The 27,885-nt window shown below is 30.3% G+C and overlaps 1 protein-coding gene across 1 annotated transcript; it reads right to left on the bottom strand.

The window, feature by feature from the left end:
- Nucleotides 1-6,205: 6,205 nt before the first annotated feature.
- On the bottom strand, nucleotides 6,206-7,245 carry LOC105763233 (glyoxylase I 4). Its single transcript, XM_012581368.2, has 3 exons — nucleotides 7,016-7,245; nucleotides 6,823-6,937; nucleotides 6,206-6,748 (listed from the first exon to the last, which is right to left on the bottom strand). The coding sequence occupies exons 1-3, from the start codon at nucleotides 7,180-7,182 to the stop codon at nucleotides 6,458-6,460; spliced, it is 573 nt and encodes a 190-aa protein (XP_012436822.1). The 5' UTR covers nucleotides 7,183-7,245; the 3' UTR covers nucleotides 6,206-6,457.
- Nucleotides 7,246-27,885: the final 20,640 nt, after the last annotated feature.

The following is a 27,885-nucleotide window of genomic DNA, read 5'->3' as shown; positions in this document are numbered from 1 at the left end:
TACATTAATATGAATTATTGATTGAATTAGAGTACATAATTGAATGAAGCTATCTATTTAGATCAAGATAAACAACAACCGAACTTAAATTGGGGAAAAGCTAAGGCTTTGGACTAGACTTTAATTCGGCTATTGCAACCATAGTTATAGAGGTAAGTTCGTATGAATTATAATCATATTAATGATAGCTAAATTGATTATCTGATATATTGTGTTAATAAACAGACTTGATTATACCTATATCAATGTTTTGAGTAATTGACAGATAAATAATCTCGTTTGAACCTTAGGAATTCTTAGGATACAAATGACATGTCATTTGGGATTTCATGTTTTGGATGCTAGTCTTGAATGTCCTACTGATGGCTGAGGTCTTGCATTTTTTACGAATTCTCCACAGCTCGTGTGAGCAGCATCATGTAGCTAACATTTCTACCTACAACTCGTGTGAGTAAACACATTTCACAGCTCGAGTGAGCACTATTGAAAAGGAAAGGTTACGGTTATATGAAAATGAACACTATGTGTGAGCATTCCCGAGTATCCAATGTAATTCTAGATGGTTCAACGGGTAAGTAAAGGAAATGGCATTGTAAGTACACAATGGGACATTGGTTCATGATTTTATAAAAAGGTTAATGTGAAAAATGATGTGTACATGAAAATCTACTTATGATATGGTTGAACATATATGTATCATGTATGAACTTACTAACTTGTGAGTTCGATGGTGCTTGTATAGGATTTTACTAAGCCTATGGTCTTGGTAATGATGTTTTGCTTATTTTATAATTTGTGCTTAAGAATGGTAAGTTATGTTTGAGTTTATACGAGCTTACTAAGCACTAGTTGCTTACGTAGTTACTTTCCTTTGTTTCGTAGATTATCGAAAGCTCGATCGGTTGGAAGCTTGTCAGAGATCTATCACACTATCCAACAACCATTTCGGTAGTTTTTGAGTTATTTTGGCCAAGGTTATAAATGACATGTATAGGATTTTGTGTAATGGTAGTTTATGAATGTGTTAATGATCATTTTGGTACAAATATGCTTATGGAGTTTAAGTCTTGTTTGATGAGCTTTTAATGCTTGACAAGTTTAAGTCTTTTGGCCACTTTTAGATACTTGGAATATATAGTTCTTTTTGGTATGTTTGAAGTGAAATGTGAGTGGTTAAATTAATGTTATTTGGTAGTTAAAGGAACTAGGTTTTGTGTTTGAAATGTGGTTATGTTCTTTGCTTTGGTTAATGATGTTTTGGTATAAATGTGGTGCCTCTAAATAGCATATTGGTTAGCTGAAATAGGATGTTTGAAATGGAATATTTATAAGTGTTTGGTGTTTAGGTTTTTTAAATGTATGTACAAATGGGACGGTTGATTAAGTGTGTTTTGGCCTTAAAATGGCTTGTTTTTAAGGTCAAATTATGGAGCACACGACCTGGGACACGGGCTGTCACACGGCCCGGCTACACTATCATAAGTCACTTGTTATTTTTATGTAAATTTCACATGGCCTAAGACATAGGCTTGTGTAACAAGTCAATGTGTTACACGGCCTAGCACACGGCCTGTGACACGGCCGTGTGTCACAAGTCAAAGAGTTATACGGTCTGGCACACAACCGTGTGACATAATTCAATGAGTTATATGGTTTGAGACACGGGCTGGGACAAGGCCGTGTGTCCCTTTGTTCGATTGTTACACGGTTTGGGATAAGTTACACGGCCGTGTGACCCCTGTTTTCAAATTTTGTAACTTTTTCCCCAATATTCTGATTTGTTTCGATTTAGTCCTGGATCCCTAATTGATTTTAGGGCCTCGAAGGCCCGATTTAAGGCCCAAATATACATGTATGCTAGGGTTTTGATTAGTTTTAAGTGGTTGTTGTTAAATGAAATTATTGATATGTTTTGATATTAAAGTGTTCGGATTTGCATGGTAATGCTCCATAACCGTAATTCGATGACGGAGATGGGTTAGGGGTGTTATAAGCAGAGTGTCAAATTGATGTGAAATGGTTTGGTTGATCTTATGGTTGGTTATACGGATGTTTTGGTATGTGTTTAAGTTGATTTTGTGCAGTTTTAGTCATGCAAATATGCACTATTTGAGCTAATGGTATACCTTGGCACAAAATAGGTACTAAATGGCTTAATTTTACCAAAAATAGGGTTCTTGTCTTAATGTGAAATTTTCCTTGTCACAACGTTGAACGACAGTTTGTGATATCGCAAAATCAAGTGGTTTGACGTCATGATGTGATTCACTATCCGACATCGTCACAAAAATTCCAAAATTTTAAATCTTTATAATTTGGTTCTAATTCATGCCCGGGTCACCTAAAGAGCTTTCGTAATCTCGATTTAGTCTTGATTTCTATTTAAATAACATCATATGATTGCTATTGAGATATGAATGTCTATTGCATGATTATTTATATGTGCTTTCAGTTTCGATTACTAAAGTAACATCCTGTAGTTCAAGCCAGGTGACCAGGCTGAGTAACTGGTGCTACAATACATGACTAATTACATAATTTAACCAAACATATTTAACTATTACCATTGGGTTAGGACTATAATTTGAAATTTTGAAAAGTATAGAGACTAAAATTGATCAAATTAAAGTACAAGTACTAAATCTAAAATTTACACAAAGTACGAGGTCTAATGGAAAATTTTGACTTATATGTTATGAATTTTAGTTTCACAAGAGCTTATGGTCTCGAGCTTAGCACCTAGTAGACAAGACAAAAATTTGGAGTAAAAAATAAAACCTAGAAATTGGAGCAAATTAAAGAACTTGTATTTATGAGATTATGAGTTACAATCCTTGGATGTTTCTCAAATACAAAGAAATTCTCTCTTCTCTCTAATAGAGTTTCAATCCAAGGTTTGTTTAGACATAACTTAGATGGATGTGAGTCGTTTCAATGGTTGTCGAGACTTAATTTTGAAATTGGATTTGACGACATGCTTGCTTGAGATTTTGATTTGATAGGATTCAAGATTCTTTGAAACTTGATCTTGAATGAACGATGTTCATTTTAAGGGTTATTGGGACTTGATCTTGAAAACGAGTTTTATCTCATTTATGTTGGTGCAATCGGATAGAAGAATGCTTTGGTCAAAGGGTCGTCTAGACTTGATTTTGAATGGACGATTTTGCTTCAAAAGCCTTCTACGTGTGATCTTGAAAAAACAAGTTTACCTTTTTTCTATGAGTTGAGCAAGATTGAAGATTAGTTTTCTTCAAAGCCAATGTGGTGTTCTTCAAAATTTCTTTGACTTCTTTAGAGGTTTCTTGCAATTTTGAAGAGAATTTTTCATCTTCAAAATCTTCTCCTTAGCCTTTGATTTATGAACTTCTAAACTTGTGTAGAATGACTTAGAGATAACCCTTTTTACAATGTCAATCACTTGTGTAAAAAAGTTAGAGTGATTCTCAAAGTTAAGTTATTTTATTTATTATTTATCTCATATTAATTTAATTAATCAGAAATAAAATAATCGTTTAATATTATCACTTAATTAATTTAATTTAAATAGTGATAGTATAATTTTTATTATTCATCTCTTAATTAATTTAAATTAATTAGAAAAATAATAATGATAGTGTAATATGTGATGTCATCATTTTTATCCATAATAATTTCGCTTAACACGTAACATTTTATAATTGGTTATTTGTCTACACACCTCCTTCTGATCTTTCAAATAAGATGATTGCAAATTTAGTCATGTATTAGTTAGACAAAATATTGTTATAATTTCGATCAAGTGGTAAGCAGAATTTATGGAGACTTAAAGTTTTGTAAATTTGAAATTTTGGAGACATTTGGTATTTTGGATTTTGATTGTGTTATGACATTCTTTCCATGGGTATTCAATGTTGTTAGGTCTCAAATCCTTGGGTTTCGGAAATGACAATAGTAATGTAATATAAATGTGATGTTAATAAGAATTTGTTAGTCATTTTTCTTCCATGTTTGATATAATTATTATTAAATTTGGGTAGATTATATGAATGATCATCTAATTATGCTCGTATTTTTGTTATGGCCACTTAAGTTTAAAATTTTTCAATTTAGAAACTAACGTTTGAATTCGTTCTTATTTTAGACATTTGTTGTTAAATTAATAATGGAAAGTCTTTTTCCAACCGGTATAATAACACATTTAGTATTCAATACTTACATATTCTATCAATTTGATCTTAATTCTAAATAATTAAATAAATTTAACCCTTCACATTTACAAATTCTATCAATTTGATCCTCAAACTTCCTAACCAAAGCTTTCAACCTTTAGAACAAAGGTATTCCACATTTATTAATTATTTTATTTATGGTTGAAATTGTTAAATTTGGTACGTAACCCTTTTTGTTTATATTTTTAAGAAGTTAATGTTAGAAATTAACTAAACACCATTAAAGATAACAGAAATTACAAATTTTAAAAATATAAAATTATATAAACAATATATTTGACAAAAATAATTTTCCACTCTAACTAGCATAATTTTAGTTTTTAATTAATTTGGTAAATGATTTGACACTAAATTAGATTATTAGTGATACATATTGCTTATTGTGGATTTAAAATTAAAATAAATAGAAAACAGAATAATAATAATAATAATCTCTTACTCTTTAAAAAATAATTATCAATGTAACAAAAGGAAATTCAATTAATTCTTTCACATTTTTTTCTTATGAAAAATTAAAATTTCGTAAATTTTTATTATATAATTATTGATTGAACAATTAAATTTTTAAAACCATATTTTTAACTCGGATTTAATTTTCAATTTCAAAGACTAACTTCGAGGACTATTTTTGTGTACATTGAAGGAAATATCATACTGCTAACAATAAGAATAAATCTAAAGTGTCTTTCTTAAAGGTTTTTTCATCTTCTCTAACCAAAATTTTATCAATCAAAGTGTTATAAAATATTATATTTAGAATAAAACTAATGAAAAAAAATAAGTAAATAAAGTTTCAAGATAAACTCATTGGTATTAGAAATTAGCTCAAAAAGGCTTGGTAGTTGAGAGAAGTTTTTCTTCTTTTGGGTTTTACAAATTTATAGATGCGGAATGCATGTGTTTTAAAAGCTAAAAGTTTTTGTTAGGAAGTTTGAAAATCAAATTGATAGAATTTGTAAATATGAAGGATTAAATTTATTGAATTATTTAGAATTAGGATTAAATTGGTAGAATAAAGAATTGAGGACTAAATGTGTTATTATATCAATTAGAAAAAGACTTTCTATTATTAATTTAATTGCGGGTGACCAAAACAGAACTAATTCAAGTATTAATGCTTAAATTGAATATTTTTAAACTTGAGAGGCCAAAAGAGGAATGTGGGCATAATTGAATAACTATTTGTATAATTTACCCTTAAAATTGTAAAACTTAAACCAAATGAATTAAAGTAAATCAAGAAAAAAATGTTCAAATCCTTTAACTGTATTTTATTAAAGAATGAAATATACAAATAGTCACCAAATTACCAAAAGTTTTATTTAAAAATTATAATTTAAGTACCTACATTATATAGTTCGATAATTTTGATCACTCTTGTTAAAATCACAAACCACATGCTAATGTGACAGTTAAAAAATCGATATAATAATAAATTTAACCCTTAACTTCTATATATTATATTGATTTAATCATTTTTTAAAAAAAAATTAACTCTCAAAATTTACAAATATTCTCAATTTGATTTTAATTCTAAAAATTTAAAGAAATTTTTAAAAATACATAAATATTTTTTAAAAATAATTTAAGAAGCTGATTATGTATCTACTTTAGCGGGGATTGCATATTATTCTTGAGAAACCAAGAAAAAAACAGAGTGAGGAAGCAATCTCAGCACAACTGGCGGAAGCTCAATGAGTTGCATCTTCCATCAAAACACCTTCTTTATTCATTTTTCTATACCATGTTTACACATCTTTTGTTGACAGATATCGCTTCATGTTGTGGCTTTATGTCATTCTGCTTCTCGCTCCACATTTTCACCGCCATAAATCATTTTTTGTCGAAAATTAAAATACATCAATGTAAAATCTTTTATTTCAAAATTTTGAAATCTAAAATAATTGGAAATAAAATATAAGGATTAAATTCAAAATTTAAGAAGAAGATAAATAAGAATATGAGTAACATTGCTGAGGGGCAAGACACTGAGATTTTGCAAACCATATTTCTTTCATTTATACATCAAAAGCCTCATTTAGGCTGATAGGGTATAGATATATTACACAAGGATTGCAACTCAATCTCGCATACTTATTAACTGCTATAACCATTACGAAATACACATGTTGTTCATGAAAAACAAGACAGCACACCATTGTCAGACTTGTGAAAACAATTGCAGAATATAATAGCAGAAAAAGAAAATGGAAGTTGCTCACAGTTTTTCTTTTTCTTCTGCTGATTCAAAATGAAATGTTCAACATTTCCATGCTCAAGCTCTCCATCATGGCGTTTTCCATGAATCCGCATTTAGCCGGTGCAGACTTGTAGAAACTGCTTAGCCTTTGCTTGAATGAGCATGAAGAAAGAGGAATGATAGGAATGTTCTCACAGTTGCAGAGCTCAACCATATAACCATCTGGATCATGGAAGAATACCTGATCAACCCTGTTCCCTTGGTCTTCGACCACTGCCGTAACATACGTCATTCCCATGTCTTGCAGCCTCCTCATGACAAGGCCAACATCAGTACACTGTCATTTCAAACAGAAACTTGTTAGTGCTGCTTGGTTTCTGAAAGATTCAACTTGGATTCATTTTGCCATACCTGGAAGGATATGTGATTATCCTTTGGATTAATCGGTCGAGGTTCAACGATAGTGTCGAAATCATCGATAGATGGATTCTCAATTAAGTGTATCCCAATGCCATAATTATACAACCTGCACCAGTTGTTTAGTTAGTATCCTGTTTCATTCAACACTGGATTTTACTAAACTAGGGTAGAGCAGTAAGGTTACCAAGCTCCATTGAACTTGAAAGAAGAAGGGCGTTTGATGGAAACAAAGCCCAAAACATCTTCATAGAACCGCACTGAATCCCAGACTGATCTACACAACAATGAGACATGATTCAATGACAGAAGTGGCAATGCCTCAAAGTTGTTTGCTTCCACGGAGTCCAACATGTTTTCACTCTTACACTTTGCTTCTGCCTATCTCTACTATCTCACTTTGCATGATGACTAGGTTACTGCCTTGTGGTCTTTTATAAAGCAAAAGCAAACAGTGAAACATCTCATTTCATGAATTCAAATTCAAGTAATTATGAGGAACTTTCCTGGCAAATTCTCTTACTTCCCAATCAGATACATAGACCCATTTTTTTTGTTTTTGAAGAGATAGGAAAAAAGTGTACAAGTTCAAAATATCATAACAGCCATTTAGCTTCTGTACCTGGAACGTTGTAATTAGAGTAATGCTCCCAAGCTGGTGTTCAGATTCCATTAATTTAAAAATAAAATAAAAAAACTATCTGTTTCATTGGTTTTATGGTTTTTATTTATACAGACAAGAGGCAGTTAGACATTAAGTAGAGGGTCTTTAACCCTTTTATCATTGAATTTCCCATTCTGGTACATAGTTTTCGAACCTCATCATGTTATGATCTATTGATCGGGAGTTCACATTTTTCAGGAATAATCGGATTCGATTAACAGTTGTAAAAGATAACGTATATAGTTTCCAAGTTGAGATTATTATGTCGTATACTATTTGGTATGTAGATTTTCTATATGTGGATTATTAGCTAGTTACTGCTTTATCACGCGTTTTTTGCACTGATCATTCATCGGCATAACCATATATGTGAAAGTGACAAAGCTTTTTTTTCCCTTCCATCAGGATCTGCACAAAATCAATTTGCAAGAAAAAAAAAAGAAAGCTGTCTGGTTTAGCTTGTTGCCTAAGCTCGTGTTGAAGATGCCGCTAAAATAAGCGAATAACAAAATCTATTCTAATATTGTTCATTTGTGCCGAAAAATGGTGATTTTGAAGGGCTATAACCAAACAAGCATAAAGGAAGAGGCAGTGCTGTTTTTGCCTTTTCGAGGTATCCTAAAGACAGAGAGTACAAAGTTCCAAAAAGTGAGAAACTTCTTTGCTGTTTCCCGTTACATGAAATTTGACAGTAAAATCGCGTTGCAATTGACACCCTAGCCTAGCCTCATGCATGGTGATCACGTCACAGGTCAACAGTTGGGAACAAGTCTGGATGTTTTTGGTCAACAATATGACATGTTTGATAGTAAGAGTCACTACCTCAGGCTTAACATTTTCTTCATTTCCAACAAACGTATCGAATATTTTATCAGAAATACTAACATGAAATTGTTATCTATATATACAACTATGGCAGCAGAACTTATTGGTATCCCAGCTGTGAATACAGCCACAAACGGGTGAGTTAGATTATGACGATGACGGCCATCACAATAACAACATCCATGAATCAAGGTTAGGAAAGTGCAAAAAAGGGGGGAAAAGGGGCGCAAAAGAGGTAAGAAAAGAACTAGAATATCCATAAGAATCGTAAATACAAGCAGATAGAGCTTTGTGCTGTCTCCAAGTCAACTGTTTTGGGTTATAGACAAGATAGCTCATGTTGTTTTGGATTAAACATCTTCCATGACCACATCACAAAGAAGTCCAAACTCAAGAAATATAATTTAGTAGCGTTTATTTAGGCCTTAAGTTGTCCAGCCCATGAATGTTATCTTCATTACTATTAGATTTTTTTTTTATAAATGTACCAGGGAAGCCCATTACTTAAAATAGATTGTATTTCGACTCATCTACTGAATAAATAAGTAAATTAGTCTTTATACATTTCAAAACGTGCAAATTATCCCTCTGTTTAAATAATTAATTACTAATTTGGTCCCTAAATTATAGCTAAAATATCATTTTAATTTTTTCAAAAGAATTTCTTAACAATAATTTTAAAAAATTTAAAATATATTAAAATAAATATAAATTATTAAAATATTGAAATTCACGTTAAAATATTTTTAAAATTAAAATATGAATAAAATTTTATAAAAATTCAAAATATATATGTAAAAAATCTTTAAAAAATTGATCAAACTTTCGAGTGAAACCCATAAACCATTGTCTTTTACAAGGCTTTCTTCCTATTTTACAAAACCTAAAAAATAAAAAGGGTTTCCCATGCTTGATTGAAACCATAAATAAATAAATAAACTTGATTGGAGAAAAAATCAACTAAAAGTTTTGATTACTCACTTTTAAATTTCTCATGTTTTCCTTAATGTTTAGTTTATCTTCGTCATCCATACTTCCATCTAAAAGGTACATAAAATTTATTTAATGCTTACTTTATTCTACTTTAATGAATACTCAATTTCGCATCTCCTATACTTTCGTATCTCTCAATTTTGTGTAATCACCATTTTATAATTTCGATTATTCATTTTGTATCCCTTAGCTATTATAAACTTTCCTATTTCAATATATTATATTGTTTAATATTCTAACAAGCTTTAATCTTTAAGTTATTGGATTTAACAATTTCTAGGTTTTGAATTTTAATATAAATTTATGGGTTCTAAACAAGGACTTCATGAATTTTGAAATTTTAGAAAATAATATTTTAAATTTATGGAAAGAAATAAAAGATAAAAAGTGAATTTTAATTTAAAATAAAATCTCAAAATCATCAACACGTCTTTAGAGATAGAGAAGCAACAAAAGAAGCTCATTGTCTTCATTTTCTTCTTCATCGCCAAAGAGAGAAGCAAAATCTTAGTGTATGTTATTTCTTTCGTTTGATTGTATTTCAATAGTAATAAAACCATGATTTTATTGAATGGGTGCTTTTAGAACTACACTAGAGAGCTTTTTCAATAGGTAAAGTTAGTGTTTCATTGCATTAGATAGTTCTCATTAGACCTATCCAATGGTCAGGTAGCTTGGCTGACTCAATAGACTTGGCCTGATTAGGGTTGTGCTTGGACAAGGATTTTCACACCTTAGATTAGCCCAACCCAAATTCAATTTAAATAATAAAAATATTTTTTAATTTAAATCTAATTATAAAAGTACATAAAATATCAATTATAAATATAATTTTTAATTTTTTAATAGTGAAATGAGTTTTTTGGGCAAGCCGACTAAAAAATGGGTTTAGGCTTGAATTTGTTTTGGATCTGGCCTCGACCCGGCTTGGCCCACGGACACCTCTACTTCTTACCAAATCGAGAATATGGAAAAATTTTCCCTATTATAGAAAGAGAGCTCCATTTTTCAAAAAAAAAAAAACCCATGATTCATCAAAGAAGAGCTTCTTTGAATATAAGTTTTGGCTTTAATAAATTTGAGTTTGATTTTGTTTCAACATAAATTTTAATATATTTTTAATAATTTATATTTATTTTTTAAATTTTTTAACTTTTTAAAATTATTGTTAAGAAAAACTTTTAAAAAATTAGATCTAAATTATATTTTAACTATAGCTCAGAGAGCAAATTAGTAATTAACTATTTAAATTAACATTCAATGTCATCATTTAACAGATAAAATTTAACGGAGGGACAAATTTGCATGTTTTGAAATGTATAAGGACTAATTTACCTATTTTTTAGTAGTGGGGTCGAAATGCAATCCACCCCTAAATATAAGGCCATGTTTGGTTTGGTGTATTGGCTATGCCAATACACCCCTAATCGGTGGACCCCACCTAATCCCCCTCTAATCTGCCGTTTGGTTCAATGTATTGCTAATCCCTCTCTAATCCGTTACTTTCCTAATCGGTGAAAACCACCGATTTCTATTCCCCCTCTTTTCCCCAGATTAGGTGACGCTTCAGCAAAGCCTCCCTGTTTTACCCTCCCCCGATCCCCTTTGTTTCTCTTCTGTTCCTTCTAGCTTCATCCGATTTGCTTCCTTGTTTCTTTGCTTTCCATTTCTGCCGATTTACCCTCCTAGTTTCTTTTCATCCGATTTTCTTTTCTTTTCTTTTCTTTTCTGCCGATTTGCTCCCCCCATTTCTTTTCTTTTCTTTTTCAGCCGATTTTCTCAGTTTCTGTCGATTTGCGTCATCGGTTAGTTTTCCTAACCCGATAGAATAATATCCGTTTCTCAAGTTTGATTGCTATTTTTGCTTGTAGCATTTTTTATTTTTTATTTTTTTTAGTTCTGACCTTTTCTTTAGATAAAATTACTTTTGTGTTTGATACGTGTATTTTTTTTTGTTAATTAGCTTGGAGAAGAGCTTGGAGATATTTATGATATAGAATTGCTTCGTGTTTTCCTCCAAGGTTTGTCTTGCTACAGACCTGCTTCTTTTTCTGAGTTCATTTGGTTTGATGTTGAGCAATTAGACTATGTATTCCCCTCATTCTAGATTCCATGTTTACATTTCTGATGAGATATTTTCTTTGATATCCATTTTGCAATTGCATTATGCTTTTGATGGAACAATTTGGTCTTTTGCCTTGAGTTTGCTTTATTGTCATCCCATTATCTTCATATGTAAATATGATCTGCTTTGTATGTTTGAAAACTTGACCCTTTGACTGAGGTCCGTAAATCCATGATTTTTTTTAGATGGAGCATATGGGATTGTCTAAGTTCTAATCCTCAATAATTGATTAGTGACCCAGAAAACTTTAGTTCAAGCAAATATACAATGGAGGGTTGAAGCTTTGTCCTCCTAGGCCTGGTTATTCTATTATAAGTTCTGGTTTCATTTTTTTCTGTTTCCTTTAACAAGTTGGCAACTCATGGACAAGATAAAAGGGAAACTGGGCAAAATTCACAATATAACCAGTGTAGACAAATAGTTTTGATCATATAGCTACCTATTATACAAATTATTTGAATGAAACTTTTATAATTTTCAAAGAAGCATACTAAACAGATTAGCTTTGTTTTAGACTTTTAAAGAATATTGTCAACTTTGCTACTGATTACAGTGTGGGTAAAGACCATTATATTGAATCGCATTTCTAACTAGTTTCCTCCGACACACTAGATTTCTTGGAGTGGATTATTAATGATCAAAAACTTTACAGTTGCTTAAGCTTGTGGGTTGTCATTTGTTATTGGAAGTCGGTGCAACTTTTTGACTGTTTTGTACATTGGTAAGAAATTTTATTAAATTATCTTGCATTAATAGCATGGTAGTTCCATAGAATGGGAAAAAAAGCATGGTAATACTCTAATGTTTGGTTGTCTGCTATGTTACTCGGACTTGGGTGTGAGTGGCAGATTTGGGTATGTATCTAACACAGATATGTTCAATTCTTTCTTAGTTTTTCCATATATTTGGAGGGTCCTTGGAGGGGGTATATCCTCGTACCCTTGTCCAAAAATGTGCTGGACACGGGTGGTTCAAGAAAAATTAAAAGTCGGAACAACATAGGTTGTCTGTACCATACTGTCTTATGCCGAAAATATTCTATTTATGGAACCCACCTTTGGTTCATTAGTCCAATAAATTTAGTATTGCTCAATGCCTGCGAAATGATTATCTAGTTGCATTTGCTTATTTATCTTGGTTGACTTGAGCATAGCCATGTTTGTTAGCTTTATGCATTGAACAACACTTGCCCTTTCTCTTTTTGCATTCGAAATTTTTACCTAAGATAATTGTTGCCTCACGGGCATAGGCCATGGCCCCCAACTAAACAAGTAAACCCATTGCAAAAATGATTTTATTCTGTCAAGTTGGAATCGAGGTTTCCAAGATTTATCAAGTGTAATTGGTGACTGATTTTTCCAAAGTGGGAATCTGGCATTGAACTTTTATTTATTTCATTCAAGTAATTGGGTGGATTTACCATTAAAGGGACAGCTAGAATAAATTGAACTAGGTATAAGCATGTTGAAGTTCGGTGTTAAACATTCTATTTGCTGATTTTTGGAACTTGGCTTGTTCTCTGTTTTAGCTAATGGGATTCTTGATGCTTGCATAAATTGTTATTTGCTATTTCTGAATTAGGGGATGTTGAGTCAGTTTTAAAATTACACTATTTGATCTGCATTAACTCCTAGGTGATAAAGGAAGTTGAAATTTAAGCTTATGCTTTATGCCTCTATGCACTTATTCTGTGGTGGTTATATAGACTTCTTAACAAAATGGCAATTATTGTGATGTTTTTAAAGTCCCAAAATGGCAATTAGCCTAATTGCAATTATACTATGTAAACCTAGAATCTAATTTTAAAAAACAAAAATAAACATGCAAGTTTCTTAACAAAAATATGATAAGCCGACAATTGTAGAAACCCCTTATATCATAGGCTTAGTATGATTTGATTTTCCTAAAGGAAGTAATAATTCCTCGTTGCAACTACTTAAATCATTATATCATATAGATTGGGATAAGAGTATGATTTCAAGAGCATGTGTTTTGAACATAGGCCATGATAATACAAAAGAAAAAGTCAGCCATTAAGATCAAACAAGTAACTAATTTCATCAAAGAGCATTCAAAAAAAGCATTCAAATTGGCTTTCAAAAAAATTGTAAAAGCATTCGAGAAACCTTGTAAAAGCAAGTAATTAATTTCATTAAAATACCTTTCCTTTAATTAATTTTCATGCCCTTCATGATGTTTTAGGGTGAAAGAGTTTGTAATCTATTTCTAAAGCTAAATTATCATTATATTTTTCTTTATATGACATTTCACCAACCAAAGTAAGCTAATTGACTGATATATATATCTAAATCTAGATCAAAATAAATCATATATAATAAAACTAAATTAAAATAAGACCTAAATGAATGAAAGTCAAAAAAATAATGTTGCTTAGAAAATCTTTTCACATTTGAACCTACCATGTGAAGAAAATCTAATTAAACTTGGGTCTCCAAATTCATATTTATTGAACCATTTTTACTATTTCTAAGGAAAATTATATATAAATTTGTTTTCAAAGTGGTCAATAATGTGAAATTAGTAAATAGCAATTCCTTCAATAATTATAAACCTTAATTATTTTAATCAATAATTAAAATAAGGACTTTAATATTTTATTATTAAATCAAATCCTCATTCTTTATTTTATTTGTTTTAAAATTAGAAAACCTTAATTAAACTAATCATAAATAAATATTTATTAATCAATGTTCAAACTTTGAACATGCTTTATTAAACTAATCAATGTTAAAACTTTGAACATGCTTTAATGAACTAATCAATATATTTATACTTAACAAAATGTTATAAAAGTTTTAAAACTTGAATTATACATATACCAACAATTAATTTTAGGTCAATTATACATACACCAACAATTAATTTTAGGTCAATTATACATGCTTTATAATTTCTTTATTGTTTGGGTGATTGATAAAGAAATGAAATTAAAGTTGCAACGATATCATTTAGTAGATACTTTTTTGCTTCGTGTGTTCTAAATTTGTATTGTTTATTTTTATTTGATAATGTGTAATTGCAACTTCAATTCATTGATAGTGTATTCCAATTTTAATATGTTGCAGTTATGGCTCGTCTGCCTTTAATTGCACAAAGTGTGAGGCGTAAAAGAATTGGTATTGCTGTGACAATATGGTTGGAAATCTGTAGAATTGCGATTTGGTTCTTATTTAGAATGGGTGCCAGCCTTAGCCTACATAGACCAAGGATTAGGTCCTATACCTTAGATTTTTATGCAAAACGGGATTATGTGAAAAGGCTTGTATATGCTAGTGACGAGACCTGTATTGAACAAGTTAGGATGAATAGAATTGCCTTTTTTAAACTATGTGAGATGTTAGAATCGATAGGGGGATTGAAGTCGTCAAGGTTCATGCTTGTTGATGAGCAAGTAGCAATATTTTTACATATCATCTCCCATCACCTGAAAAATCGAGTTATCAAGCATCACTTTAGAAGGTCCGGAGAAACTGTTAGCAGAGCATTTCATAGTGTTTTAAATGTTTCCATACGCTTACAAGATGTCTTATTTAAAAAGCCGGAGCCAATTACAGCCGATTCTTCTGACACAAGGTGGAAATGGTTTAAGGTATTAGACTGAGTTTTATATATAGCTTGTACAACATTTAGTTGACTTAGATTTAAATTAGTATTCTAACTGAAGGTTTTATATCATGTGATATAGAATTGCTTAGGTGCTCTTGATGGAACCCACATCAAGATTAGGGTGCCAACAGTTGATAAACCTAGATATCGAACCGAAAAGGTGACATAGCAACAAATATGCTAGGTGTTTGTACACCGAGATGCAATTTGTTTATATTCTTCTGGTTGGGAAGGTTCAGATTCTTAGATGGACGGGTGCTTGAGATGCCATTAGTAGAACACATGGACTAAAAGTTCCCCATGGTAAAGTGTATAGTTAGAGGAATTTGAATAATTCACTATTAAGATCAAACTTTGTGTCTTGAATTAATCATTTGTGCCTAAAATTTATTTTATAGGTTGTTATTATCTAGTTGATGCTGGATACACAAATTGTGAGGGATTTCTTGCACCATTTAGAGGACAATGATATCATCCGAACGAGTGGCGTCGGGGTTATCAACCAAGTTCTCCGCAAGAGTTTTTAATATGAAACATGCCTCAAAGACGTAATGTCATTGAAAGATGCTTTGGCTTATTAAAACTTAGATGGGGAATACTTAGAGTCCATCGTTTTATCCTGTAAGGGTGCACAATAGAATTATTATTGCATGTTGTTTGCTCCATAATTTTATTCGAACCCATATGAGTATTGATCCCATTGAAGCGGAGGTGGGAGAAGGATTACCTACTAATGTGGTGGATGACGATGAACCGAATATCACAAATATTCATCCATCGGATGCTTGGGCTACTTGGAGGATAGATCTAGCCAACCAAATGTTCGATGAATGGCAAGCATCTAGAAATTAGTTAGGTTTAGGGACAAATTGAGTTACAATTAATTTGTTGATGTTATTTTATGTATCTAGTTTATGAAACTTTGTACTAAACTTTGTGTTCTAATTCTGTATTGTACTAAACTTTGTTGAATTATAATTCAATTATCTTTTCATTCAGCATGTGTTATTTCATTAAATTTAGTATTGAGCTTTTGATTCATGATATTGAACTAACGATATAATATTATAAACTGTTCACCTTTTGATTCATGATATTAAAAACAAGAAATAATGTTAATTTATTTTTTTCTTAAGATAATTATGTTAGGTGTTCCACAATCACATGCTTCTTCTCAAGCTTCTAGGAAGCAAAAGAAAATGGATTCGTAAGAAGATGCACCTTAGTTTCTTGCATGGTGGATTTGCACAACGTAGGAACATTTAATGCGATCTAGGGTTCAAGGCGGTTATTTGAACGAGCTAGAAAAATGCTAGAAAAGGCTTTACCAAGAGCAATGTTGAAGGCGAAGCCAAATATTGAATCTCGGATTAGGTGCCTAAAAGGAATGGTCGATCGTCTCGACATGCTTAATGGCCAAAACAACAATGGTTTTGGTTGGGACGAACATAAATGACTCGTTGTTCTTGAAGATGCGGTTTGGGAATCCTATGTAAAGGTAAAATGTATTTCAAGTATTTATTTGTTTTTTTACAAAACTTATAACTAATATGATTTCCTCATTTTTTTTAGAGTCACAAAGAAGCCTCTCAGTTCAGACATCGTTCTTTCCCTTACTACAACCAGCTTACTGCCATATACGCAAGAGATCGGGCGACTGGGAAAGACGCTCAAACAGCTGCTGATGTTCTTGAAGAAATACATGCTGAGGATGAGCGTACTACAGATATGAATGAAGAGAGAAACACATTCTATGACTACGAAGCCGACGTCTCTTTAGACGACATGGATGTTTCTGGTACAGATCCGCGAGGAGATAGAGACCAAGGGGGTTCCTCATCTTCAAACAAGAGAAAGAAGAAATCTGATGCTCGTGATAATGTGTATTCTTCATTTGATGAGGTCATCACTTTGTTGGGGAAAAAATCCAGCCGTTGGCGATCAAATCGATGAGGAGTATTGCCTCCAGGGTGGTAGTTCAATGAAGTCGAAGAACATCAAAAGATGGAAGAGAAAGCTTCAAATTTATATTCACCTTATGGTCAATTGAAGGTTTAACCGACGATCGGCAGTATGATGCTTTGAGTAAAATTCCGATCATCCAACTCAAATGATCGTTTTCTTTAGTTTACCTTCATTTCCCGATTGGAATGGGTCAAGACTTCTTTCTCACCATTAAATATCAATGTTCAAACTTTTGATGTTGTAAAACTATATAACATATTGATTATGATGTACAATTTCATTTTCATCTAACATTTTCTTAATATAAGTTAATTATGTTTATGCGAATATAATTCTCAAGTTATATATTGATTTTACTTAATTGATATAAGAACATTTTATTATTAAGAATTTTATGAAATTATATATCACTATTAAATTATATTTAACATTAATTATTTTAAATTGTATAAATTCATATAAGAAAATTTATTATCAAGAATTTTATGAAATTTAATATTAATTATTAAATTATATGTAATAATTATTATTTTAAATTATACAAATTCATAAAATATAATTTATTAGTTATAATTATTTTAAATTTTATTAAATCATATATTTTAATTAAAATATATTTAATATTAATTATTTCAAATTTTCATTTATAGTATCATATATTATGATTTGAGTAAATTCATATAAGAATATTAATTATTAAGAATTTTATTAAATTATATATTTTAATTATAATATATTTAATAATAATTATGTTAATTTATATTTTACAAAGATCATATATTATGATTTGAGTAAATTCATATAAGAATATTAATTATTAAGAATTTTATTAAATTATATATTTTAATTATAATATATTTAATAATAATTATGTTAATTTATATTTTACAAGATCATATATTATAATTTGAGTAAATTATATATAAGAATATTAATTATTAAGAATTTTATTAAATTATATATTTTAATTAAAATATATTTAATAATAATTATGTTTAAATATGATTAAAATATTTATTATTGATAATAATAATCTTATTAAAATTTAAATAACAATAACAATAATCATTTACCAAAACAAATTTATGCTAAGGGTATTCTAGTCATTTTAGTTTTTTCCATTATGCTATTACACCTCTATTCCATTCAACCAAACACAAGATTACTATTACGCCTCTATTCCATTACATTCAACCAAACAGTTGATTTGCTATTACACCTCTAATCCAATACAGCGAACCAAACGCACCCTAACAGTGTGTTTGGTTCAGTGTAATAGGTAATCCATTACGCCCCGATTACGCGCCTATTACATTACCGACCTATTCTGGCGTTTGATTCGCTGTAATAGGTATTACGCGCGTATTACAATCCCGACCTAATCCCCAAATTCCCTGCTTTTCTATTCCCTTCCCAAATCAAGGATTACCCATTACGTCTGGCTTCCCTTCCCAACTCTCTGTTTTACCCTCCCTCCCCACCCGACCCTCTCCTTTTTCTGTCCTCGTCATTTCTCCTCGCCTGCCTTTACCGATTCTCTCTGTCGATCATTTTTTCCCTTTCATTTGTTGCAGCACGTTTGAAAGCCACTGCTTCATTTTTTTCTCTCGGTCTCGGTGTGAGGTATGAATCTTGAACTTTTCATTTTAGTTTTCTGTCTTTGCCTTGGATTGTGGCTGCTTTGCATGCTGATTTGTCTGTCTTTTCATTTCTTCATTTTTTCTATCGGTCTCTGTTTTCGCCGGCTTCACTGTCTCAGATCTTCAGTTCAACTAATAGGCAGAGTCTCTTTTTGAACTAATTGCTTCACTTCATCGTCCCCAAATTTCAGGTGGTATTTCCATTATACGGATGTGTATATATATTATTTTCGTTTGGATGCTTTTGATTGACATGCAAACGGGTCAATGTAATTAGGTGATTTTCGGTACTCACGAAACTATTTGATTTTTTAAAACTGTGATAAATAAATAAATAAAAAGGTTGTTGAATGCTGTGTTTGACTGGCCTTTTATGCGTAATCTTATAAGCTATACATTTGGTGAGTGGTTGATCTGTTTGATAGAGTGATTTAACTTGGATATCTGTGCTTCGTTTTACTGGGGAGAGTTTATTGAATAGAATTTCTCATAATATATCGATTTTAAGTAGTAGGGGAACTTTTAGGTATTTAAAGCAGGTGAAATTGTAGATTTGGGTATTTTCGTTTTATGAAAAGTTGTTGTGGCTAAAAGCCTTACCAAACTTTGTTTCCAATGATTTCAAGTTGATTGTGAGCAATACTGCCCTGTGGTTTCTTTTGATGTTTCCGCATGCCAGGCTGCATTTTGATAACCCAATGAAAGTTTAACTCAACTCACCTCTCATTTCATAGGATATTATGTTTGAGAATGAAATGCCGCAATTTCATGAGTTTATGGAATTGATCTCATATGCATACCTGGAATAGTTTTTTTTATATTTCCTTTCATTTCTTTCTGCTCTTATGCAAATCAAATGGGAGTTTGCTTTATAGCATGTTATTTGATTCAAGGACAAATATTATATAACAAGATATGTTATCTGGTTTGCCAGACTAAAGAAATGGTCCACATGGACACAATGAAAAGACTTCCAGTTCTGTAATATCTGGACTACAAACTAGCAGATTGTGAAAAAACTAAATGCATTTTACTTCTGCAGTTTTTCCTGGAAATTGCTTTCATCTATCTAACCTAATATTTGTGCTCTGCGTATTTGCTGGAGTGCAGTTTTGCGGTTTCTATACAAGAAATCTGTTTTTCTTTTTTGATAGTTGTACTCACAGATATTCTTCCTTGAATTCCTAGATTTGGATCTTGCAAATTAGAGATAATTCGCAAGAGGAACTATGAGTTGCTTTGGCTGTTGTGAAGAGGATGGCATCTTGTGACAAAATTTGCAAATTTTATGCTCTTGGGTTGTTTTTACATTTAAATCATATGGCATATTATATTTATGGTTTAGGGATACTGCCTTTGAGTCTTCTTTTTTTGGTTTGATATGGCCAGTTCTAGTTGCTGGAGTGCAGACCTGCGCCAGGCTCCATGCCTGATTGTTCTTGCTTATTCTTCATTGTAATGAAATTATAACTAAAACTTTAATTGAGGTTCAAAGCTATTGGACTAGTTTGAATTGTATCTAGTTTGTAAATGAAAAACTCAGATGTTTGCTTCTAAGATGGGGTTCCCTCCTGATGAAAATTTGATCAAGGAAAGCGAGGAAAAGCTAGGCAAAGTTCTGGATATTTATGAGGAGAGGCTGTCAAAGAACAAGTACTTGGCTGGTGATTTCTTCAGCCTTGTTGACCTGAGCCACCTGCCATTTACTCAGTACTTGGTGGGTCAAATGGGAAAGGAATACATGACAACCAGCAGGAAGCATGTGAGTGCTTGGTGGGATGATATTAGCAGCAGACCGTCCTGGCAGAAGGTTCTCCAGCTCTATGCTCCTCCTTTCTAAGAATTGAAAATGATGCAATCTGGGGATGGGGTCTTTTTAATGATGTCTGCTTTGTTGTTTAGCAGTTTGGTTTGGTTTGGGGCCTGGTCTTTGACTGTTTTAAGAGGCCAACTAGTTATCCTATGTTAGTTATACTTACAATAAAATGTTGGTAGGGGTAGGGGGTTACAGTTATCATTTTGTTTGCCTATGTTTGATATTATGAATAAAGATGAAGAAATCATGGAGATATCAAAGAGAATCAAGTGCACAATTGAATGTGCTTCAAAGGCAAATTTTTTCTTTTATTTTCTATGGTTTTATTACTTATTGATTTTCTTTTTGTTGGTTTAAATCTTCGAAATAATTGTCCAAAAGGTTTTGGTAGTGTTGGCATTGGCATCAATAAAAGTTTGAGCTTACTATGAGTATAATTTGAACCCAAATGTGGTAGTGTTGGCATTGGCATTAATAAAAATTTGAGCTTACTATGAGTATAATTTGAGCTCAAATCACATTTGCGGTCACCCAAATCATATTTGAGGTGATAAATACTTTATCCATCAAGTTAATACAGGGTTCAAGTTAATTATGGTGTTTATTTATTGTTAATAATTTATACAAACTTATGATTATAAGTAGTGTAAAAAAGGTAAATTATTTACTATGATATCAAACAAGTGAAGTGGCTTATTATAAGTTAATTATGTTTATGCGAATATAATTCTCAAGTTATATTATGATTTTAGTAAATTCATATAAGAATATTTATTATTAAGAATTTTATGAAATTATATATCATTATTAAATTATATTTAATATTAATTATTTTAAATTATATAAATTCATATAAGAATATTTATTATCAAGAGTTTTATGAAATTATATATTATTATTAAATTATATTTAATAATAATTATATTAAATTATACAAATTCATATAAGAAAATTTATTAGTAATAATTATTTTAAATTTTATTAAATCATATATTTTAATTAAAATATATTTAATAATAATTATTTCAAATTATATTTTATAGTATCATATATTATGATTTTAAGTAAATTCATATAAGAATATTGATTATTTAGAATTTTATTAAATCATATATTTTAATTAAAATATATTTAATAATAATTATTTCAAATTATATTTTATAGTATCATATATTATGATTTTAGTAAATTCATATAAGAATATTGATTATTAAGAATTTTATTAAATCATATATTTTAATTAAAATATATTTAATAATAATTATGTTAAATTATATTTTATAGTATCATATATTATGATTTGAGTAAATTCATATAAGAATATTGATTATTAAGAATTTTATTAAATTATATATTTTAATTAAAATATATTTAATAATAATTATGTTAAAATATGATTAAATTATTTATTATTGATATTAATAATCTTATTAAAATTTAATAACAATAACAATAATCATTTACCAAAACAAATTTATGCTAAGGGTATTCTAGTCATTTTAGTTTTTTCCATTATGCTATTACACCTCTATTCCATTCAACCAAATACAAGATTACTATTACGCCTCTATTCCATTACATTCAACCAAACAGTTGATTTGCTATTACACCTCTATTTCATTACACCTCTATTCCATTACGCCTCTATTCTATTACGCCTCTATTCCAATACAGCGAACCAAACGTGCTGTAAGGATTTTCCTAATACTTTACACATTTTTTTTTGTTAGAATAAAGAAGTAAAATGATTCCAATCCCCAATAAGATACGTATTGATAACGGTATGAATGTTTGATTGAAAGTAAGAGTGAGCATTCGATTGAATCGAGTGAAATTTTTTTGAGTTAATCGAGTTGACGAGTCCTATTTTATTATCTTAACTTGATTTGAAATTTTTTCGAATTAAGTTGAGTAAAATGAAATTTGAGTCGAATCGAGTGAAATTATTCGAGTTAAATTAAAAAATTAAACATGTCAAATTAAAATCCTCTTATAGTATAACTAATCACATGTTGTGGCACATAAATTTGAAACCATATATATTTGAAAACTTTTTCAAAGCAAAAAAAAATACTTTAGTATGATAAACTTAAATAATTAATCAACTTATTTAGATCCCAAATTTTAAACTTTTAACTTTTTAAAATTATTATAATTTTTAAAAGTATACATTTTGGATATTTTATAAATATTTTGAATTTTGAAAATTATTTTGATTTTTTTTTCGTAATTTTTGTTGAGAGAGAGACCAAATTGCTCATTTTGAAAATTGACAATGACCAAAAGGGTATTTACACCAATCTGTTATTTGAATTATTTGAGTTATTTGAATTGTAAAATTCAACTTGATTTGAACTCAAAACTCGAATAATTCGAATAACTCGAAATTTAATTTTTTTTCGAATCGAATCAAGTTTTACTCACCCCTAATTGAAAATCAAGTTGTCTAGAAAAATGTTTCCCCTAGAAAGTAATGTCAGTATGAACCCAAATATAAGCTATATTGTTGGATCCATCATAGACAATTTTATCCTTCAAAACGAAATCAATGTATTTAAAAAAAAGAGTTAAATCCTCTTAAATAGATTATGGAGCAGTTTTAAAACTTGTGACTAACATCTACCCCTTTAATAAGCCTACAGAATGTAGAGAATTAATTACTCGGCTCGCTTCTACAAATACCTTGAGAAATAATAAAAAAAAAACCTCCCAAATAGATGTATTAGTGATCTAGATTACAATATCAAATTAAAATACAAAAAATCAAAATAAAGTGTACAATGATTTCATGTTATAAAGTAGGGTTTTCATATTTAAACTTAAAAAATGATATTAAAATTCGACAACAAGCTTAAATTATTGAAGTAACCAAACTATATATGCTCTTATCTTAACAGGGCTGGAGTGGATTAAAACCCTAATGCTGTTTTTGCTTCTTGGAGTATCTATATGCCTATATATCAAATAAGGCCCTTCCTTTGGTCACACGTGGGTCTATCCACATGGTTCTTTTTCCTTTTTACTTTTGTTGAAAACATTAAAATTTTAATTTCTAACATAATTTTTTTATATTTTATAATATCATTAGTTAGTTCAAACAGTTAATTAATTAATTTTTATTAACATATTACATAATTATATATAATTTGAATATCTTGATAGTCTTAAAATTTGATACATGACTTCTCATTAATCAAATTTCAGTTTTTACCTCTAGACTATGTTTGAAACTTGAGATTTAATCTATATACTTCATTTTTTTACATAAATTGGTTCCTCTACTTTTATAATGTCATTGGTAAGCCTAAATAGTTAATATTGATAAATATTTCAATCAAAATGTTGAGGTCAAATTTCCTTGAGAACACTATTTTAATAAGAAAAATAGTTTATCATGACAAGTTCGAATGAATGCTTGTTAAGAAAAAAATGTAACAACCCAATTTTTAGTGGTGTCGGAAATAGTGGTTCGAGACCATTAAATCTGATGAATGAGTTCAAAAATTTTATTATTTAGTATTTATGAGTTAAATGTGATTTTAGGAAGACTTTTGAAATAGTGATTTGTGTTTTAGGAGAAAGTATTAAGTTAAGTGGTTTTGAAAACAAGGTACCGAGACCTCGATTTCATAAACCGAGCCGTAAATATTTTTATAAATCTTTATGGAGTTTCATTGAGTTAGTATTAAAGTTTCGTTAGAAAATTTTAACGTTTTGATAGTTAATTAAATAAAAAGGACTAAATTGAAAAAAGTGCAAAATTTATTAGTTAAAAATAAATAGTGATTAAATAGCTTAAATAGTAAATGAGGGAGGAGCAAAAAGGCAATTAAACACTTATTAGAAGGCTGAAACGGCATGTACAGAGAAAAATATTGAAATTGGATGAATTAGGGGCAAAATGGTCATTTGGGAATTAAGGTAAAAGTTAAAACAAAGACTAAATTGAAAATCTGGACATTTCTTCATCAATCTTCAGCCAAAAACACCATATAAGAGTCTCCAAAAGCTGGTTTTTCATATTTTTACATCATGTGAGTTCAATTCTTGCTCTTTTCTTAAAATTTTTTGTGTTTTTAGACTTTTACAACTAGGTCCAATTATCTATTTCATTAGTTTTTGATTTTATGAGTAATTTTAAAAGTTATCATTGATGAGTGTTGGATGTTTGTGATGAATTAATATGTATTTAGGGATTTAATTTTGTTATATGATGATTTTATAAAGTGAATTTGATAGGTATTGATTTTAGGACTAAATTGTGAAGAATTTAAGAATTAGCGTTTGCTATTAAGCTTTTATGTATCAAAGGCTATAAGATAGCCTAGAATACTTAGATAAATTGTCAATTGATAAAAATAGTTCATTTGGTAGACTAATTAGTAAGGGACTAAATTGCAAAAATTGTAAAAGTTGGGTTAATTGTGTAATTTCAAAATTTGAAGCGTACTGATTGTAAAGTGAATTGAAACTAAAATATATGCTAATGCATGAATTATTTTACATTTTAGATCAAGAGCCCGTAGATAATCATGAAAAAGGGAAATTAGCAGAATAGTCCTTAAACTACTACAAATTCTACACTTTAACCCAGGTAAGTTCGTATGGTTAAAGTTTATTAATTATATTGAATTGATGAATGATATTATGTATTTAGTATATTGTTGAAAAATGAAATATTATTAAATTGTGAATTGAAATAATTATTCGGCTAAAGTGGAACGCGAGATCGAGTACGATTGTTATGTGGCAAATGAAGAATTGACGAAAATTTATCCAAGTAAATCGAGGTTTAGTATTTTTTATGAAATTTCGTGTTTACTTTCCGTTTATCTCTCATGAGCTTCAGTTAACTCATATGAGTTTTAGTTTATCCCTAATGAGTTTCCGTTCAGCTCTCTGAGCTTCAGTTTAACCCTTTTGGGTTTCTGTTTAGCTCCTATAAGCTTCTGTTCAACCCTCATGGGTTTCCGTTTAGCACTTATGTGCTTCTGTGCAACCTTCGGGCTTTAGAATACGATGTACTCATTTCCGTAAGACGTTCTCCGATTTAACAAGGGTTGGTAAGTGATATATGGAATTAATGTTTGAAAACTTAAAGTTATTATTGTTATTGATCTGAAATAAGTGAATTCATCAATTGAAGATGTGATTGACAGGAAATGTATATAAAATGATTTACTTAAATGAATTTTTATAGTATGTTTGGTAAGATTTATGTTTAAAGTCAACGAACTTACTAAGCTTCATTAAGCTTACTTGTTTGTTTAATGTCTTTGTAGATTAAAGTGAAATCGGAGGATCGGATCAACACATCAGCCCACACTATCCAATTTGCTCCTGTAGATTTTGTTATACATATTATGGTTTATATGGCATGTATAGGGGTTGAAGTGGTTGTGTAAATGTCGAGAATTACATTTTGTTTATATTTCAAGTCAATGTATATATGCATGGTTTTGTTAAGTTTGGTATAAGTGTTAGTGTGGTTAATGAATGAATAATTCCTAAGCATAGTAGTGAATAAATTGATAAACCATGTTAATAAAAGTAGTAGCATGTGTGAGTTGTCTTATATATGTGATAATATGACCATATTAAAGTTAAGAATTGGTTGTTTTAGAGTTCTTGTTAAGGCCTATATGTATGAAATTTGATGTGTGTAGGTTGAAATCAAGAATGGGTGAGAAAAGAGGCCATAAAACGACCTATTTTCGTCCACACGGGCAGAGACACGGGCGTGTGTCTCAGTCGTGTGTGACACACGACCTGGCACATGGGCATGTGGTCTAGCCGCGTGTCCCCTACACCTTAAAATTTCAAAATAGAATGCCCAGGTTTTTGCACACGGCCTAGCACATGGGCGTGCGGCTTGGCCGTGTGACCCCTTCACCTTTCACACGGCCTAGCACACGGGCATGTGGTTGGTCGTGTGACCCAAGTCAGAGAGTTACACAGGTCAGGACACGACTGTGTGCCTCATATCGAATGTCCACACGGCCGAAGACACGTGCGTGTCTCTTGGCCGTGTGAGCCACATGGCTGGCCACATGGGTCTGTGCCCTCTACTCCTAAGAATTTTTTTTTTAGATTTTGAAAAAATTCCCTAAGTATCCAGTTTAGTCCCGATTCACTTCTAAGGTGTATATTGGGCCTCGAGGGCTCATCTAAGGGAAAAATTAGTGTTATATGATTGATTCTTGATATGTATAATAAAGGTTGTGAAATGTCTATATTTAATCCGTAAAGTTCGGTAATGCTTCGTAACCTTGTTTCGGCGACGGATAAGGGTTAGGGGTGTTACAAAAAATCTAATCAATATCTTTAACGTAATTTTTATTGTTACATTATTACAAATTCTTTCTTTTAAATTTCTGATGTCATATCAAATAATTTAATAGAAAATTTTTAATAATGGTGATAATCGGACTTGAATTTTTAAATCTAAAAAGTAGATGGGCTAAATTCACGAAAATAAAAGTAGGAGGACTAAATTTGAAATATACAAAAATATAGAGACTTAGAGCTTATTTTAACCTTCAAATTATTACTCATAATTTGACACAAACAAATAATCACTTTATATAAAAGGAATGTCCAAAAGGCCTTTCTTTATTGACACGTAATGCATCATGTTGCTTTTCTTTTTCTTTATATTATAGAAAATAGTTAAATTTTAATTTTGGTCTCTTTGTTATGTTAAATTTAAAATATAATCATTCGACTTCAATTAGTATTTTTAACATTATTTGAGAAATTTAGTGCAGAAAATTCTTCTTCTTATAAAAGAAATACAACCTAACTTATATATTGACATTTTAGTCCATTATTCTAGGAAAGATAATAGGACGATCCCACAAAGTTAGGAATCTTAATAAACTAGGAAAGCAACTAATTAGAAATCAATAATGACTGATCCTATTTGTCTTAGGAAACTAAATAATAAATCCTAATCTACCAGATTACAACATATCAGTAAAATCCTATTATATACAAGCTAATTTGGCTCTTTTCTACATTCCTCCTCAAGCTGGGGTGTATATTTTATACAATCCCAGCTTGGAGTTGAATTCATCGAAGCTGGTTATTGGAAGGGCTTTGGTAAGAATGTCAGCAAGTTGCAGTTGAGTAGGGATGTAGTTCAGTTGGACTATTCTATTGTTAACCTTCTCTAGAATGAAATGCCTGTCAATTTCCACATGCTTGGTCCTGTCATGATAAACTGGATATTTAGCAATTCTTATAGTAGATTGACTATCACTATGTAATTTTATTTGGTCATTAAAATCAACTTTTAATTCTCATAATAATCTCTGAATCCACATTCCTTCACAAATGCCCAAAGCAAGAGCACAATATTATAATTCTGCAGTACTTGACACCACAAACTGCCTTTTGCTTC

The sequence above is a fragment of the Gossypium raimondii genome, chromosome 12 (assembly GCF_025698545.1).
Source record: "Gossypium raimondii isolate GPD5lz chromosome 12, ASM2569854v1, whole genome shotgun sequence".
NCBI classification, from domain to species: Eukaryota; Viridiplantae; Streptophyta; class Magnoliopsida; order Malvales; family Malvaceae; genus Gossypium; species Gossypium raimondii.
Note: the sequence above shows the minus strand (reverse complement) of the source record. Positions and strands in the feature narration are given on the sequence as shown.

What these genes read in the sequence shown, in the direction of transcription:
- LOC105763233 (XM_012581368.2), bottom strand. Translation starts at nt 7,182, where the DNA reads ATGTTGGACTCCGTGGAAGCAAACAACTTTGAGGCATTGCCACTTCTG. An exon ending in TTCAAGTTCAATGGAGCTTG is followed by an intron (nt 6,938 to 7,015) that starts GTAACCTTACTG and finishes CAACTGGTGCAG; the next exon opens with GTTGTATAATTATGGCATTG. An exon ending in ATAATCACATATCCTTCCAG is followed by an intron (nt 6,749 to 6,822) that starts GTATGGCAAAAT and finishes TTGAAATGACAG; the next exon opens with TGTACTGATGTTGGCCTTGT.